Source organism: Gymnogyps californianus, chromosome 4 (assembly GCF_018139145.2).
Source record: "Gymnogyps californianus isolate 813 chromosome 4, ASM1813914v2, whole genome shotgun sequence".
Taxonomy (NCBI): Eukaryota; Metazoa; Chordata; class Aves; order Accipitriformes; family Cathartidae; genus Gymnogyps; species Gymnogyps californianus.
Genome location: NC_059474.1, coordinates 33,941,546 through 33,959,837, shown reverse-complemented (window position 1 = coordinate 33,959,837; position 18,292 = coordinate 33,941,546). Strand labels below are relative to the sequence as shown.

The window sequence follows — 18,292 nt, the reverse complement described above, 5'->3', positions numbered from 1 at the left end:
GGAAAGGAATTCACAGAAGTAGAAATCTTGAATACTGTTTAGAACGACTAAAAGCCTTTGAAGTATCTTTGCTGATTGAGTTCTCCACGACTACTGATTAGTAAAGGTAAGCAATTATTTCTTTTTACATAAATATATGATCCTCTACTTTTTGCAAAGTATCAGATCTGTACAATTACCATTCATTTTGCAAATATTTTCCAGGCCTGTCTGCAATTTATCTCCCATGAAAGTTACTTCTCTAGAAAGAAGAGAGCTATTAGATTGCGACCAAAACACATAACAGAGATAAGGAGAAGGTACGAAAGGCACTTGTGTTCACAATGCAGTGTCAAATATTCAGAACTTCTTGCAGGCAGGTCTAAAATTCTTCATATTTTGTGATTGCCAGTGATTTTGGATGACAGTTCAAACAATGCATCCAAATTTTTGCTTGCCAAAGGGTACTTCTCTTGTTTGTTTTTTAATTTAAATATTAATCTCCATGCTGTCAGTTCTGAAATGGTGAAGATGGATTAGCAGCTTGTCCAAAATATCAGCCAGGCCTTCTAGTAAACACTTTCAAGAGGCACAATGTTGGCAGAAAGCTTTTGATATTTCAGTCCGCAAGTAAAATGTCAATTAAAGGTTTAAAAGACTTGTTTGTTTGCATAGATTAACATTCACTTGTCCTCTCATGTGCAAGAAATTGATCACTTTCATTTGCATTTTCAGGTTCATACACTTCTTCCACAGGGTTCTTTTCTTGCAGCCCACTATTTTCTGAACAGGAATCGTCATCTCCATTGCTACGATGACCTTCCAGACTGTGTCTGATGCCATAAGCAAAGTAAATGAGGAAGCCTTCCAAAAGAAAAAAAAAAAGGTAATAGGGTTTTCAGGCAAGTAGTGCATTAAGAAGTCGTTAGTTATTACTCTCTGGCTGAACATATTTTCCAAAGCAAGTTTCTCCTTCAGGTATCTGAATCAGAGCTCATGCTTCAGGTCTTCCCTGTTTCTATGGAAATTCCAGTGCATCATTTTTGTGTAATTAAATGCTCTAATAGGTCATGGAAACTACTATCTCTAATTTATGTCTAGATGGAATTAATACAATTTTCCATCTCTTAAAGGAGAATGATTGATATACTGGGAAGAAACCTGTTACAAACAGGTTTCTGCACATTTGTAGCTATATTTATTAGGGAAAAAAACATGTGGCGTATTGGAATTAGTCCTATAACTTTGATTCTTCTTCTTATCTCAAAACTGTATTTACAATTTTGACTGCATATAAATACTGCTTCTGAAGCATGCTCTTGATCAGAAATATCAGCTGACTTTTAATGAAACACAGACTTTTTTTCAAATATTTAAAGGAAGAGAATCAAATATTCTAAGATGGGATTCATGAGTCCTAACATAAGAAGTGACTGAAATAAACAGAAGTACCTACCAAGTGCCATCCAGAAGCTAAATCTGATCCAAGTGTCTCCACTTAATTGTACCATCAAGTAAATATTTACCAGGATACTGAATGATGGCAAAAATGGCAATAGTGGAACCTAAAAGGAAATATTCAATACATTTGTATTAAATTTAATTTCTTACATGTCACACTTCAGTTATACAACACAAACTAGAGGTGACACATCTAATCACTAAAAAGAATTGAAATTTTTTTTTTATTGGAATATACTGAAATTTTCTTTTTCACTGGGTTTAACCACCAGTTTCTACATATCTTAAACTTTTAAAATACATTATGTTTAATATATATTCTCTAAGGCTGTGTAGAAAAACTTTCCAGTTTGTGCTGAACATATACTAATGAATTCCTGTATCTACAGCTGAAAAATATTATTTATTTATATATCTCCCTTCTTTCTGAAATGCTCCCCCAACTCCACCAGATTCCTTGACCTTCATCACTATACTTCAATTATTTCCATTAAATACTCCATTAAATGACTGATCTTAGAACATAAGTGAAAGCTCAAAATGAAAGGATTATACTCTGGGAGGTACTAACTGTATTGCAGTCCAAAGCATTGCACACAACACAGACAAGTGATTGTACACTAATCAGTTTCTGAATCATTTTCCAGTTTCTAAGTGCTTAAGTTGAGGTCTAAAATTACTTGGGTCTCAGCAATGTGCACTTTGAGGATGCGCCTAAAGGAATACCTAGGAGATCAGTGCTGTCAGATCCACTAGTTGCAATAGCAGCTGTTCACACCAACATCAGTGGCACAGCCATTTTCTGCAGCCATGCTCCTATGCATGTCACACATTTAATCTGTGGGCAATAAAACCCTTTCTCTAGCCCTGAGAAGATCTGGACTGGACTGCACATGCCAATGATTCAGCCATGACCATCCACCACCCTTACCTTCACCAAAAAACCTGCAATAGTGGCAGTGCAGCAATGAAAGACTGCCTGAAAAAAGACCATCTCTCTCTCTCTCTCTCTCTGCCCCTCTCCCACTTGTTAGAATCCATCCAAACCTCTCATTAGAGAATAACATAGAGAATATGTTATTCACCATAAAGGCCACTTTCTGCTGATTCTGAGGCTGCCTTTGGATGAGGAGAATGGTAACTAGGAAGGATGCCACCAACACAGCAAGAAGGCCAATACTCCAGGGCTCCAAGTTAGCAATGAAATGAATCCCGTATGTAGTGAGGACACTCAAGCCACAAACCAAGCAAGCTGTGTGAAAAACAAAATGATGGAAATAGGTCACTTAATCTCTGCATTGAAGAGGAAGTGACTTTTAAGAAGAATGATAGCAAGTCTTCAGTTATCATGAAAATGTTTATTAATTAAAGGAAAATATACTAGACTACAGATTAGATCCATCAAGAAGTATAAAAGCATTCTGCAGAATGACACATTAATTATGACTGAAAGAAGGCATGTTATCGCTGGATTTTTAATTTAGTCTTTAATAAATTCTACTATTTATGTTAATGCATTATATGAGTTTGGACAGCTGAATACTTACCTAAGAGACCCACTAAAAAGTTAACTGTAGTTGCAGTCTGCTCAGTAGGTAAACTGGATGGATTAATCAGGGCCTGAAGACTGAAGTGATTCTCTTGTATCATATTTATCTGTGATTCACTTACTGCAGATTCCCTTTCAGATGCAGCCAAGGCTGCTTTTTCTGGAGAATATTTTGGTTGCTCATAGGTTAAACTGGGTTGGTACCTAAGCAGAAAACAAACAGGATAATAAAAACATTAAGCTTACTTTGGGATTTGAAGCAATATGCCTCTAGGAATGTATTTAAATACTAAATTCTTTGCAGTAGAGATTTAGAATTTCCCAATTTATAACTGCACTGCAACAGCATATATTATTAGTCACTATCCTATTTAAACAAACTATGGCAACTCACTTTTTTGCTGGGTTTGTTTGGGGATTTTTTGGGCAGTTTTTTAAGCTACGTGAATGCACCAATGGGTCAGATAAATGACCAGTCTCATACAAAAAGAGGGGACAGGGTCTGGTGGTCAATGGCAGGGAAAGGGTAGGGGAGCTTCTTTCTGACTTACTTCCCATATTGTAAGAGGCCTACTAACTGGCATAAACTGAAATTTTACATCTGCTTTGTTAGAATTTAAGTGTATTTTTAAAAATACATACGTTAAGTAAGTCACTATGGGATAAAATAGTCTTCTCTTTTAAAGTGTAAATTATTGCAGCAATGAATTTGAGCTGAATTTAAGCTGTTACACTGTCCTGGTTTCGGCTGGGACAGAGTTGACTTTCTTTTTAGTGGCTGGTGCAGTGCTGGGTTTTGGATTTGGTGTGAGAATGACGTTGATAACACTCTGATGTTTTGGTTGTTGCTAAGTAGCGCTTGTCTTGGGCCAGGGACTTTTCAGTCTCCCGTGCTCTGCCAGCAAGCAGGTGTGCAAGAAGCTGGGAGGGAGCAGAGCCGGGGCAGCTGACCCGAACTAGCCAAAGGGGTATTCCATACCATGGAACGTCATGCTCAGTATATAAACAGGGGGGAGTTGGCCGGGAGGCACGGATCACGGCTCGGGAGCTAACTGGGCATCGGTCAGCGGGTGGTGAGCAACTGCATTGTGCATCACTGGGGTTTTTTTTTCCCTTCCCCCCCTCCCTTTTTTTGTTATATTCCTTTTCATTACTATTATTATTATTATTATATTTCATTATTACTATTGTTAGTATTATATTTTACTTTAGTTATTAAACTGTTCTTATCTCAACCCACGAGTTTTACTTTTTTTTTTCCTCTTTCCTCCTCCTCACCCCACTGGGAGGGGGAAGGGGGAAGCGGCTGCGTGGTGCTTAGTTGCTGACTGGGGTTAAACCACGACATACACTTTTCAAAATTAATTACTTAGCCTTAAGTAATAAAGACTGACTTTTTAAGTTAAAAAGAGCAATACATAATAAAGTGAGCTGTAGCTACCAATATATCAGTATTATTCTGTAGCTTTACAAACAGAACTGATTAACTAGAGTTTTACTGACAAGTATTTATAATCTCACTCATTGAGAGATAATATTTGCACTCTCTTCTAGGGTTACCACATCTTGAAACACTCGTCTGGTCTTACGTTTCTGACTAGGGCAACACAAAGCAATTATTTGAACTTGTTCATGCTGTGAACTACCTAGAACATCTACACCTTTCACCTATAGCCCCCACAATGTAATAGGCCTGAGGTACAGCATGGATTGTATTCATATCAAAATACCATTCATTGAATTTTGTACACAAGCTTACATCTACTACCTTTGGGACTAATGCTTGGACCAATACAACTTCTGGAAAATAAAAGGTGTCTAGATTTCACATGAAGCTTTGACTTGACTAACTGCTATACTGATATGACAATATATCATTGTTTTCTTTGATGGGTCACTGCTTCTTAGTAATCATGTATATGCATACATGTAAATGTCACTTCTGTTTATATACTGACCAACACAAAATAAAACACGGTAGAATACAAAGGATGTTTTTGACTCACCTAAGAATGAGGACACAGGTTGCCACAAGTGAATAAGCAAGAAGTGTACCAATAGACATCATGTCCACTAAAGCCTTTAGGTCAAACAGAAATGCCATTATAGCTAAAAAAGAAAAGAAAATGCAAAATTTGTATGAGGCAGACATAGAATCATAGAATCATAGAATCGTTTAGGTTGGAAAAGACCTTTAAGCTCATCAAGTCCAACCGTAAGTGCTAAGATTAATATTAAGACATATTAAGAGCTAAGATTTTAAAAATCTGTCCGCAGTGTAACTTTACATTGTTTTACTGACAGCAATATGAGTGAAATCATGGTAATCCTTAAAAACACATTTTTGAAGTCATCGCCAACATTCCCAAACCTAATTCCCTACAGCTGGGAATCTCATTCATATAGATATGCACTGATGAGCCGTACAGTCATGCTGCATAATCAAGCAATTCACATTGGACTTATTTGGACATAAGTATTTGCACACATGGCTTGTTGAATTTGGGCCACATTAAAAATACGTTTTTATAGAATAAGGTTCAGATCCTGCAACAGAATCTCACCAAAGCTGAGAGGATGTATCCCACTGCAAAACTGGGGAAAAATGATCCAACCCAGTAAGTCACCGGTATGTAAAATTTCTGCTGAGCTGAGAAAGAGGTCTATGTAAAGAGGACTTTCAGGAGTTGTCCTGAATAAAACAGTTTTGTGGGTTTTTTTAAAATTTATTATCTCACTAAAAAAAAGTTAAGTTCAAGTGACCTTCAGGAAAGGCCAGCAAAATCTCACAAGAAGTAATATTCTTAAGATCACTGAAATCAGAGGCAGAAACTTCCATGATACTGAGAGTAATTATAGCAGTCTTTGTATTTATAAAAGCTAATGCCACATTCTTTTGGAGATTCTGGAATGTCTTTTTTTGTCTATGCTCTTTGCACACAGACGCACATAGCTCATAAAGAAATTAGCACAAGCCATCACTAAATGAAAGACTAATGCTAATTGATTTAAAATATATGTGGTCAAAGAACCTCTTAACATATTTGTATTTTATTAACATTATTGATGCAGAAAGAATCTAAAAATACTTAATCTTTTGAATCATCAGTAATCTCAACATCAAAAGAAACTATTAAACATAGCCTTTACACACTGTATTTATATGCACACACAAATTTTTCTATATTCAGGAATACTTATATGTAATATTTATATTACGTGGTTTTTAATATATTTGTAGACAGGTGTATAAGTGCACAAACACACATTGCCCTGGTATTTGATCCTGAAGAAAAAAGCAAAATGTGATCTGCTGAAAACAAGACTGCTGTGTTACAGAAGTTTTATTTTATCTGAGTCTCCTTTTCCAATGAAGGAAGGAATACCATCCTGTTTTCTTTAATGACAGTGGATGTTCCTAAATCCAAGAAGTCATTTACAGGGTAGATTTCTGAATACCTCACTGCTTTGCATGCTCAAAAGAGCATAGGTAAGCAAAGCTGAGGAAGAACAGAACCTACTATAACCTCAAGTACAGTAGCTATATTTAATTTTTAATCCTCGCTTCAAAAGGCTACTTTGTAGCCCAGAATATTCTTTTACATTACAACCAAACTGAAAAAAGCCTGTAAGTTTCTGACTAAGAGAAAAAAAGACACAGTATCGCTTCTCCACCTCCCTTAATTCTACTCCAAGAAACAATGGTACATCAATCTATGGTGAAACCTTGGACTGACACCAAAACATTTCGCTGTGTGCAGTTTCGCAATCGCAATTACCACCTGTGAAAAGGTAAGTCACGGTAATAACATGTGGCAATTGCCTCAGCTGTAGTCTTGGCCTGATAACTTTAATTAAGGGGCCAAACATCTAATCTCCTTAACATTTCTTAAAGCTATGAAACTACCCATGTTACGAATGAATAGAAAAGTCAGATAACATAAGCTGTTGCATACATCCATAACTATTCTGGCAAAACTATTTATGACCACAAGTTACCAAATATGCGTCTTTTTAAAAATAGAAGAAGAAATTACTCCTTCTCCAGCAGTAGATTAAGCTGTCTTCAGGTGAGTTGCTGACACACCAAATTCCCCAAAGTAAAAGCAGTCCAAGTGACAGCTGCTGCATAGCTATAGTCAGGGCTGTATAACTATATCAATCAGTTTACCAGCTGGGTAATAAGGTTTTCTTTCTCCTCATCTTTACTGTGATTTCAGATAAAGATGTTCATTTCATCCCACATAACTGCACTTCCAAATTATTATAGGGGAATATGTCAATATTATAAATTCAAATAATGTAAAGTCAAAACAATAAAAGTAATTCTAAGCAATTTATTTGTATTTTGACCAAAAAAAGGGAACTGATAATAATGCTTCATGTAGGAATTATCCGGACAACGACTGTGCCTTCCCGCATTATTGTCAAGTACACGGTGTGAGCAGTTCCAGTCTTGTGGCATCTGAGGATGACCCCGACTATAAATAATATTTTAGTCTCAGTTCTGAACCTCTTATGTGATACCAATTTTAGCCAGGGTTGCTAAATGTTAGAAGGCATGTATTTCATATTTGAATTACTTTTAAGACTTATTTATTTGCCTTTGAGTTAAATACTTCTAGAGCTTCCAGTTTTCCTGGGTAATTAGACATCCCACTGAAATGATAATGAAATTTGGGCACAGCTACATTTACCTTTGCAAGAAATATGGACAAAAGTGAAACAGTTGTATGTCAAGAATTTCTCTTTGTGAAACACTAAGAGTTGGCAACAGCTCCCAAAATGCTGTTTTGCTAAAATATATGTAGGCATGTATGTGCATACATATATGTGCATACACACATAACTGCCCAACACACACATATATCCCTCAACCACAATTTGGTAAGCCTATACAAAACCACAACCATTTTCTTTAGAAGCAAATTTAAAAATCTTTGTATTTTACACAAAAGTTGATCCTGCTGCAAATGTAATTTTTTTCCTCATGTCTCATAATGAAAAATGTGACAGTTACTCTCCCCCCTTATAGATGTGATAAATATATAGGTGTACATCAGACAAGGAAACCCTGTAAGCAGAGCATCAGCCTAAGGGACCCAGATTAAGTAACAAGCTTATTCACCATACAAGGGGCCAATATTAAAAAAAAAAAAAAAATTTGAATACTGTGACATTAAGGACATCACCACCACCATGATTGGCATGATCTGGAGTTCTTATACCCTTTGATTACTCTGTAATTTTATTCCCATTGTACATGCAAGGGAAGTTAACAAGCAGTCCTTTTCAAATATAAAGTACCATGCACGTGCATAGGGTGTTTAAATCTCAGTTTTAAGTAACACGGGCTTTGAGAGCTTACCAGAGATGACCCCTGCTGTCAAGGTGGCAGAAACTGGTGCCTGCCTCTTACTCACTTTGGCAAGAAAACTAAAGAGTAAACCATCGCGTGCCATGGCAAACAGAATTCGGGGCAAAGGGAACATAGAGCCGAGAAGACTAGAACAGAAAAATGTATAGTTCAAATACAGGTTATTAAAAGCACAATGCTTTACTGGTAAACCCAACTACACAAAAAGAAAGCTTGGAAGAGTTAATGGGTTTAGGTATAGTTTTGGTTTAGGCTCTGTGTTGCTGCTCTTGGTTTTTTGTTTGGTTGACTGATGTTCTTGGGTTTGGGTTGTTGTTTGTTTTGAACCTAGGCTTTGAAAGCACTTGAGATTAACCAACAAATAGAAAATCTGTGGTAGACAAAAGTTTTACTGGTAGCCTACTTTACCTGGCGACAATCAGATTTGATCATTTCAGTCCAAAGCAAATCAAAGCTGCACAACAGTGGTTTATTTCCATATATGCAACGTGTTTAGCAGTGCACCTTTCTTTACAAGGATCAACTCTTAGTCTCACCTGCTACTGCACCAGACGATAGAGTAGCAACTAGTGGGGTCTTCGTTTTGGAACTGATTTGAGCTAGACATTTGAAAAGCAACCCATCCTTCGCCATAGCATAGATTACACGTGGCATTGGGAAAATGGATCCAAGAAGACTGAGTAGAAAGCAAACACATGCAACATGGCAAACACAGTTCATGCAGACTTGTATCACGGACAAGATAAACAATGTTAATTAATGGCATGTATAGAAACAAAATTTATGATGGTAAGACAAAACCAGAAAGCCCCATAGCCCAAGATACTACAGATCAGACACAAATAGAAATTTCTTTTTCCCTGCAAAGTTGATTGCCTTTTTTTTTTTTTTTTTATTAATTTAGGTAATGGAATTGCTTCATCAGAGAGAATTCAGATTAGCAAAATAACTCTTGCCATCACTGTAGTTCTTGGGTATTAGTGGACCAAGAACACGTTCCAGGTCACACTAACTATGCCATTAAGCTTTAGTATTCCTGGAGAAAGTCTGTCAGTCAGCAGCAGCAAATCAACAAGCATTAGCAGCACCTCTTACACTCTGCATTTCCATGTGAGGCTGCTGATTAACAGTAATTCAAAGTAAGCACCATACAATTATACTTGGGCACATTATTTCTTTCGATTAAAGCACCTCTAGCCAAGCTTCATTAAGATTGTTTCTTCCTTTTGGAAAAAGTAAAGCTAATTAATTTAGATTTGTTATTAGCAGAACACAGAAAGCTTTTAAACCGTTGATAACTCAAAGCTCTTTTTAAAAATACTTCTCAAATTAGGTGGTTTCTTTCCCTCAAAGCGAAATAATTGTAATTAAGAAAACCAAAAACACTGAAAGGACAAAAGGCAAAATCATAGCCAGTATAACCTCTGCAGCAAGCACACTAGTGTTTCACCAGGCGAATGGTTGCCTTTCTTTAGGGAACAGACTACATCACTTACAGAAGGCACAGCTTTTACATACCACAGATGCTAAGTACCTCCAGTAATGCTCGTGAGACACAAGCGTTAAGGTTAGACGCACGCAAGAGAAGTTTCATTGCACATGAACTGATTTTGATGTATGAATGTCCCTTCCAAAAAAGAATGTTTCCTGAATCAGGGTGACAATTGATTATTCAAATAAGGATACTGTTAAAATCCACTGCCAAATTTTTTGCTGTTGTGGCTTTGTAAAATTTATTTATCCTATCCCTTTTTAAGTACATTCACATAAATAATGGAAATATTAACAAACATCTTTACCCTGAGGAAACAAGTTCACGACATAACATAATAAGAGGTAACTATATAGACTAAAAGCAATGATCCCAACTTTTCTTCTTAATTATACCTCTAAACTGAGGAATATGAAAGACAATTTCCTTTGTTTTGTTCTAAACTGACATCAGTCAACATCAGACTGAAAGATTAATCTCTCCATATGAGTAAATGTAATTCTTCAGAATATACTCGAAAAAAAGACCAACAGTTCAAATTTCTGAAAAAGTATTTTACCATCTCAGTTCATTTTGTTTTCCAGTATTAATTTCTTTAATCTAGTTTCTCCTTACATATCACTTTTACTATTTATAAATATAGAGGAAAAATTCAGTAAAACCCTCCAAACTGAGGGGACCATGACAACTAGATAGAAAATAACTGTAATTCCAGAATGAACTGTGTAACTATGACATTCTTCAGTCAGCCCTACAATCCTTTTAATGTCATTCTGGAAGTATTTCCTTTTTCTATTCCCTCCTACATCAAAATATTCCTTTCCTTTAAACCATTGTCCACAGTCAGCATGCTCATCTTCTTCACGCTAATGTTTACAGGGTTGTCTCGGAGTCCTGTTAGCATTAGTGCTTCAACAGGCATGTCGTTTTCCTTTGTGAAAGGGCAGCCAGTATTCTTACCACTGAAGCTCACGTAAATGACTCCTTACCTACATAAGCTCAGGTAGAAGATTGGCATCAGCATTTTTCCATCCCTAAATTCAAGTATCAAGCAATTTTCTATTCTATGAAAGTGTTTATACCACATTACAATTGGGGTGTAATACATATGAACACATACTAATAGATCTTGTGCCCTCCCTGATCTTTTTAATCAAAATAACACATTAAGTTAAGGTTACATCCACAGTTTCACAAAGGGGAATAAATTATAATATTTTCACAGCTATAATCTACATCTCAAATAATACCCACACAGGAACCACAGGAAGGGATGATGTCAGATGACAGACTGGCTACTGGAGGAAAACAGAGACAGGCAACGAAGATGAGGAGTGGAGCTAGTTAATAATCTCTTCAATTTTGCCTGCAAATACACAGAGCCCATAAAGCTGCTGAGTCATTGGGAGTGGACAGCAAGAACAGACAAAATGGATGAGGTTTATTTTATCAGTTAATAAAGATAGCTTGCAGGTCATATGTCTGAAAATACATATTTTAATAAAAAAACTTTTGGGTAATAAGCCAAAGAGGCAGAGTTCAATAACAGTACAGTTTAAAAAAGGAACTTAAATTAATGCACCTACTGTTATCAAGACCTGCTTAAGTCTAAAACACGCTTATAATACTTATTGCTAATCCTTTGCATGAACTGAGTCTTCAAAATGAACGCATGAACATATATTTAAATGTCACATATTATCCATCAGCTTTTCCCAATAAAATTAGTATTTCAGTGTCTTTACCTTGTAGACAAAGCACAGAGGGATCCCACTGCTACAACATATTTCGCAGGTCCCCATCCAACATATTCAAATGCTACTGGCAGAGGACTTTTCTCATCTAGTAGGTAGTATGGCATCATAAGTGTCAGTGCAGCTGAAACCCCAAAATAGGCCATGAAGCAGACAAGCAGGGACACCACAATGCCTATAGGTATGGCTTTCTGAGGATTCTTGACCTCCTCTCCTGAAAAAAGGAAAAAAAAACGCCCCACCAAAAATTCTTACTCATTTCCACATTCAGCTTTAAAAGATAACATCAAAGACAAATCATTTGTTAATCTAAGCCATGGGAATCATATTTGTAATAGAAGTTTTAAAAATTTGTATAAAATAAGCTCAGTGACACAGAACAAAACTCAGTATTTTGTTGCCAGAAATAGCATTAAAAAATAGTGGTAAACTAAAGGACATAAAATACATTCTATATTTACAGTACTTAAAGCCCATCATTTCTAGTTATTTACCTACAATAAATTAAGTTCAATGTACTCATTCCCTATCAGCCATATACAAGCCAGCCTTTAGGAGAGATACCTCATCTCAGAGAACTGTAAAAGTGAGCAAGTGATTAACATGATTTGGGCAGAAAAAATTGTATACTAAGCACTTCCCAGACTTAGAAAGCAACAATTAATTTCTTTAGAACAGGAATAAAATAAGTAAAATCTCCTCCTTCCTCCCAGAACAACAGCCACATTCAGGAATGAACTCAGACTCATTCTACATGGTCTGAAGGAGGTTTAGGAGAAAGCAAAGGAAGAATAGTAGACAGATTGTTATGTTGTTTGTGTGGGGTTTTTTACCAAAAAAGCATGTTATCCATATATACTTATACATATATACACACACATATAAATACTATACCAGTTGTTGCAATGCAGTCAAATCCCACAAAAGCATAAAAACAGGTTGCAGCACCAGCCAATGTTCCTGTGAAACCATATGGCATAAAGCCACCGCTCCCATATATACTTGTCACATTCTCACAGGATGAGCAATTCCTATAAAGAACAAAAATACAGCAAAAAAGTAACTTTTTTATTATTATTATTGGTAGGACAAACACATGCATCCTCCTCCCCTGCCACTCTGGAAAAATGTGTTAAAATGCTCTCGTCAAGACAGAGTTCTGCTTTACAAAACTGCACAAGAAGACATTTTTATTTCCAAGCTTGTAAGACAGACAAAAATAACAGTAAATGGAAGAATACCCAAATCAAGTAACTATCATCTTACTCACTTTGCAGCAAAACGTATTAAAACACTAATGCTGTAGGCAACTCTTGCTGTCATACTCACATACTGCAGTTAATACATGGCTTAAGGACGAGAAGCCAGTAACCTCTCAAATGGCTACGGACAACAGTATTGAAATAAGATGATTTTTTAAAGGAAACTACAAACAAGAAAATAAAAAACTATTTTTAAGGGAATAAAAAGTTTATCATTCCCAGGAACAGAGCTATTAGTTGATATATTACCTGCAATACCACTAAAGCAAGTATAACAGAAAATTGCTTGGAATATGAGCAAGTAAATTGATTAAAAAAAAAAAAAATTACTCTGTTACTGCAGTAAGGTTTATGAGATATTCTTCACTTATTTTCCAGTTGTCAGCATCTCCTTTCACAAAACCAGAAATCATAACGAAGAGTAGGACCAAGATGTTAATAGCAGTGAAAATTTTATTCACCCATGCAGATTCTTTTACTCCAAAAGATAAAAGACCTATAAAATAAAAATATTTTATAGATGTGAATGGTCCCTTAAACTACTAAAATGGCATTTTAAAGAAGATATACATGCAAGTACTGTGAATAATACTAAAAATCCAGCACTAGATTTTATACTTTTAAAGCGGTAACACAAATTTACTAGACTCTTCGATAGCATGGCAATAGGCAAGTGTATTGGAAACCACAAAACAGAAAGCTTCTTTAATTGTATTCTTCAAGTATTTAAAAGTATTTTGAGCAATTGTTACTGCTTTTCTGAGATTCCAATTCATATCTCTATTTTATGCGATGGAGCAAAAATAGGTACAAGAATTCTATGCTTAGTAAAAACAGATTGGTAGAATCTATTCCTTACAGAACAATTACTCATTAGACTAATAAAATAAGCAAAATTATTAGATTAATAATGTAATCTGTTCACTCTTTCAGGGCATATCCATCACAGAGTAAGACTCCCATTTCCTATCTCATTAATAAAACCTTTAAAAGAAATGCATGCCTCCTGTTCATAAACACTGATTCATAGAGATTCTAGAAAACAGTCTGATACAAAATACACATGCCTTAGGTTGCAGAACAGTGCATTTAAAAAATCTGAAAGTTATTCCATCAGGATCCTACTGTGTCATTAGATTTGTAACACCTGTGAGTGTACTAACAGTTTAATGGAAGAGCAGGCAGTGAACAGATCAGGAAAAATTAAATACAATGGGAAAGCCTCCACAGGTTCTTTGCACTCTAAGCGTTTCCACTAATATCACATACATGCTTTCCCTCATTATTTAGAGATTAAGTCTGAAAATTTTAAGCCTCTCAAGATAATGTCTAAAAAATTTCTGACTCCGCTAATGAGACATTTGCTATTTTATCATAACACAGAGTTTATCATATGAGCTGCTTAAGTTTTCTTCACCAATGGCATTTTTATTGAAAATAGGTGTATGCTTTCTTTAGCTCAGTTTTTCCCAAGAAAGCAGGGTCTCAATCAGCCTAATGCAGTATGAAACAGTATGTACATTTTTTTAAAGTCCTTTCTGTAGGGAAAAAAAAAATCCCCAAACCAAATTTCTGTGTACTTTCCCTTGTGCTTAGCACATAACATTTTCTGTAAAACATCATCGGCTACTCCTATGATTCAGCTTTGTGCAGCTCAGAATCCAATTACTGTATCATGCTCAGCCTACACAGCCCTGAGCCATCCCCACTGCCCCTCCTCTCAGCAGCGGTGAATTCCACCCAGTTCATTCACTGGTGGTTTACCAGTTTACCAGTTTACTGGCTTACCACAGAGACCTGGAGAGGTAATTTGCGGCACGAGCACAAGAGAAGTGAAGAAGGAATGATGGTGGGGATGAAAAGACAGGACACAAATGAAAACTCAGGAGCAGTGGAGAACCACAGGAGAAACACTTCCTCTTCTGTCAAGAATCTCTACTTCTTCTGTTAGGAAGCAGCAATGGCAATGGAGAAAACATAAAAGGTGGCAGCATCTCTACTAGCATTTTATAGTTTGGTTTATGGAGTTTCAGTGCTCTGCTTTTCAAAATGTTGGGTTTTTTCCTCCTTCCTTTGGAAGAGGTGAAACCAAAAGGTCTGTTCCAGCTATATACCAAATTCATTCCCATCCCTCCTGAAAACATAAGGGTCTGAACTGGTCCTGTAGGCAACTCTGAGCCACAAACATGGCAGGATGCTGGACTAAACCTTGTCTAGTAAACTTCCTGATCTTCCTAAGTGTGGGAACTCATCTTTTTATGTACAGAGACCTAATAAAAGGTTTAGATGCACTGGTCACTCATTCTAGCATTAGGAGTTGAACAGAAATGTTTTCCTAAGTACTGAGTCCAAAAAAGCCGCTCAGAATAAGAGAACAGGAGGTTATACCCACGTAACTTAATTTCACTTTCCAGAGAAGAAAAGCTTCTGCTTTTGTTTGATCTAAAGAGAGACTGAACATGACAAATATTTGAGATATGGGTAAGACCTCTACTGAATACTGAAATGCTTCTAGTATTGGCTGAAAACAAACTATACACTTTAGAATACACTTACTGCTTCCTTCACTCCTGGTGGCAGTAAGAACGTTTCTTTGTGGAAAGCAATTGTTAAATGCAAACATGCAAATAGGTTGCAGTATTTTTGAGCTTTCTGATCCCTCAAAAAGCATATAGTTGGTGTCAATTCTTGTGATTTAAAAACATGGTACATGAGTAAAGACAAAAAAGAAACAGAACTGAGTGGAGTAGACATGTAAGGTTTACTGAGGTTTCAAACCAGTCTGTTGGGCCATGCTGGTACCTTGGAGTGCCCTTTAGCTCCAACAAGTTCTAGGCTAAACAACTCTTTTGAAGGCTTAAAAAGGGGAAAATTATTTTATACTGAATAAGTTAACAATTTAGAGGGAAAAAACCCCTTACAAATACGCACTACATGCACAATATGTGATTTAAGGGGAGCACGTCACATCAACAAACTACAGAGCTTAACCTCAAGGTCCCTCTGAAAGCATTTACCAGTGATGAAGCCATAAAAACCACACAGAACTGTATAATTTTCCTGTTATCATCAATCTGCATCATGGGTTTTATAAAAAAAGTATTGAAAAGTGATTATTTCATGTCTCAGCTTCAACAAAAGAAGCGGGTACACAAGAAAATTTGATTATATACATTTAATTCCCAGACTCATGTCAATACACAAATGCGCATCTGAACTTCTTAAACATTATTAAGCTATTTCTGGTAAAACACAAACTACAATATAGAATTTGTGTCTGTAAGAAACACTCTGACATCACAACCACCATAAATGAAGCCATATATTGTCTTACCTGATAAAAGTAATATAAGGAATACAGCAAAGAAGTCAGGATACTCTGCTAGCCCAGAGTAATTCATTTTGAAGTAGCTTCTGAAGAAATAACCAATCTGTTTTCCAAGAAGTTCATCAAAGGTGCCACTCCAGGCTCTTGCTACACTTGATGTACCTTCATAAAATACATGCATGTTTAGGGTTTTGCATATGTACAATGGGATACAGTTACTTCTACTGAAAAAGAAATAAAACTAAGCATGTTGCTACTTGCATTTAAAAAAGCAGAGCTTGTGTTAGAACAGTGATTTTGTTTTGCTGAGGAATTTTAACGTTTTAGAATTTTTCTACATAGTTAAATGGTAACATATTATCCTGCAACTAAAATATACAAATTTGTACCTCATTTATTCCCAAAATGTCGCAGAAATTATTTCTGTATCATTTATATCTGATGTCATTCTGGAAGACACTTATTTCTAAAGTTACAATATGGCATATATTAAACAATATAAAGCAATGTAAGAAAGCAGTTTAAGAAAGACCATGAAGGAAAGTTTGTCCACCTGGAAGTACAGCAAAAAATCACTAGCAAGATGTATATTGCTAGAGTTAGTATTTAAGATTAATACTCTCCTCTGGTAAGCAGTGCACATGGCCACGGCTAAATACAACCTTATTTTTACAACTCTCCTATCATGAAATACACTTCAATACAATACTCAGGCATATTGATTTTGTAGTGATTTGGGCAACAGTCCTGTAGTCAGGTATACATATACAGCTAGGCGTGCTTATACATAATAGAATGGATGCTTGGAACACGTACCTCTGGAAGAAAACAGTTTTGAATCAAAAAATGTCTCTGCTAAAGCACTGAAATAGTTATTTGAATATCTGCCATATAAGCATTGATTTTATTCAGATCTGGTCAACTTTGTATTTTATGGGATTACCTGATAGGACACTATTTAATTAGCATGAGGCTATAGTAACAAGTTAGGACTTAAACGTCATGACTTTCTTGAAGTGAGATACTATAGTGATGGTGTCCCTGTAAATGTCCTCGCTGTGTATATTCAGAAAAGAAAAATGTTTATCGATTTTACTGAAATTATTGTGGCTGACCAAAGACAGCAACGAAAACCTGTTTATTCTTGTGCATCATCACTGAACTGTCTGACACAATCTTCATACAAGGTATGCAGTTCATGCTGCTGAAGACACACTATTTACAAAAGCATCTTGCAAAAAAACTGTTTGCAATAGTGATGAACAGGAGGAAATAACCTAATCAAATTACTTTGGTTATTTCATCTCAGCAGGAGTAAAAAGCAACAGTAGCTAAGTATAGAGACAGAAAAGAAAGACAGATCCAAATCTGTATCATCTTATATCTGCTGTCTCAGAAACCCTCGAGACCTGTGTTTGTTCTTAAAGCTTACCTATAATATAGGATAAAATGAGATTCCAACCAGTGATGAAAGCCCACAGTTCACCAACAGTCACATAAGTATACAAATACGCAGAACCAGTCTTAGGAACACGAGCACCAAACTCAGCGTAGCAGAGACCTGCCATCACAGATGCCAGCGCAGCAATGAGGAAAGAAACAACGATGCTAGGTCCAGAATCGGATTTGGCTACTTCTCCAGCAAGGACATAAACACCAGCACCAAGGGTACTGCCTACTCCCAGGGCTATAAGGTCCACCGTCGATAAGCATCGGCACAACTTGGAGTCCTCAAGACTTTCACCACTGACATTCTTCTTCCGTACCAGACACCGAACAAAGGACAAAGCTGGTCCACAGGGCAACATGGTAGATGTAGAGCTCTGAAATAAAAGAAATCATTACAGTACATAAAAGGTAGTATAGACACTGGTGAAAAACAATGAAAAAATGTATTTGCATAAAGAACTTTAATCACACCTACTAATTAATATATTTACACTCTTCTGTGACATTAAATAAGCTGGCATGTGCTTTTTCCCCAGGAAACAAATTAGGGAATCAGTATTCTTAATTTTATATTTAGCACTTATTTCCCCAGGGAAAGATATCCATTATCTTTAGGTTTACTACACTGCTGTAAAAAAGAA

At 36.2% G+C, this 18,292-nt stretch overlaps 1 protein-coding gene across 2 annotated transcripts; it reads right to left on the bottom strand.

Annotated features, from left to right (window-relative positions):
- Nucleotides 1-206: 206 nt before the first annotated feature.
- Nucleotides 207-18,019, bottom strand: SLC7A2 (solute carrier family 7 member 2). Of its 2 annotated transcripts, none has more exons than XM_050895815.1 (11): nt 17,635-18,019; nt 16,209-16,364; nt 13,205-13,370; nt 12,507-12,643; nt 11,604-11,826; nt 8,903-9,042; nt 4,996-5,098; nt 2,988-3,193; nt 2,526-2,692; nt 1,436-1,544; nt 207-843 (listed from the first exon to the last, which is right to left on the bottom strand). In XM_050895815.1, exons 1-11 carry the CDS (start codon nt 18,008-18,010, stop codon nt 656-658), a joined length of 1,971 nt encoding a protein of 656 aa, XP_050751772.1. In that variant the 5' UTR covers nt 18,011-18,019; the 3' UTR covers nt 207-655. The 2 variants fall into 2 exon arrangements, with proteins under 2 accessions (XP_050751772.1, XP_050751771.1); XM_050895814.1 differs by lacking the exon at nt 8,903-9,042 and adding an exon at nt 8,358-8,494 and having other exon boundaries at nt 17,635-18,010.
- Between the last annotated feature and the right edge of the window lie 273 nt (nt 18,020-18,292).

What these genes read in the sequence shown, in the direction of transcription:
- SLC7A2 (XM_050895815.1), bottom strand. Translation starts at nt 18,010, where the DNA reads ATGTTGCCCTGTGGACCAGCTTTGTCCTTTGTTCGGTGTCTGGTACGG. An exon ending in CCTTATATTACTTTTATCAG is followed by an intron (nt 13,371 to 16,208) that starts GTAAGACAATAT and finishes TTTATTTTATAG; the next exon opens with GTCTTTTATCTTTTGGAGTA. An exon ending in CTCTGTGCTTTGTCTACAAG is followed by an intron (nt 9,043 to 11,603) that starts GTAAAGACACTG and finishes CTTTCTACTCAG; the next exon opens with TCTTCTTGGATCCATTTTCC.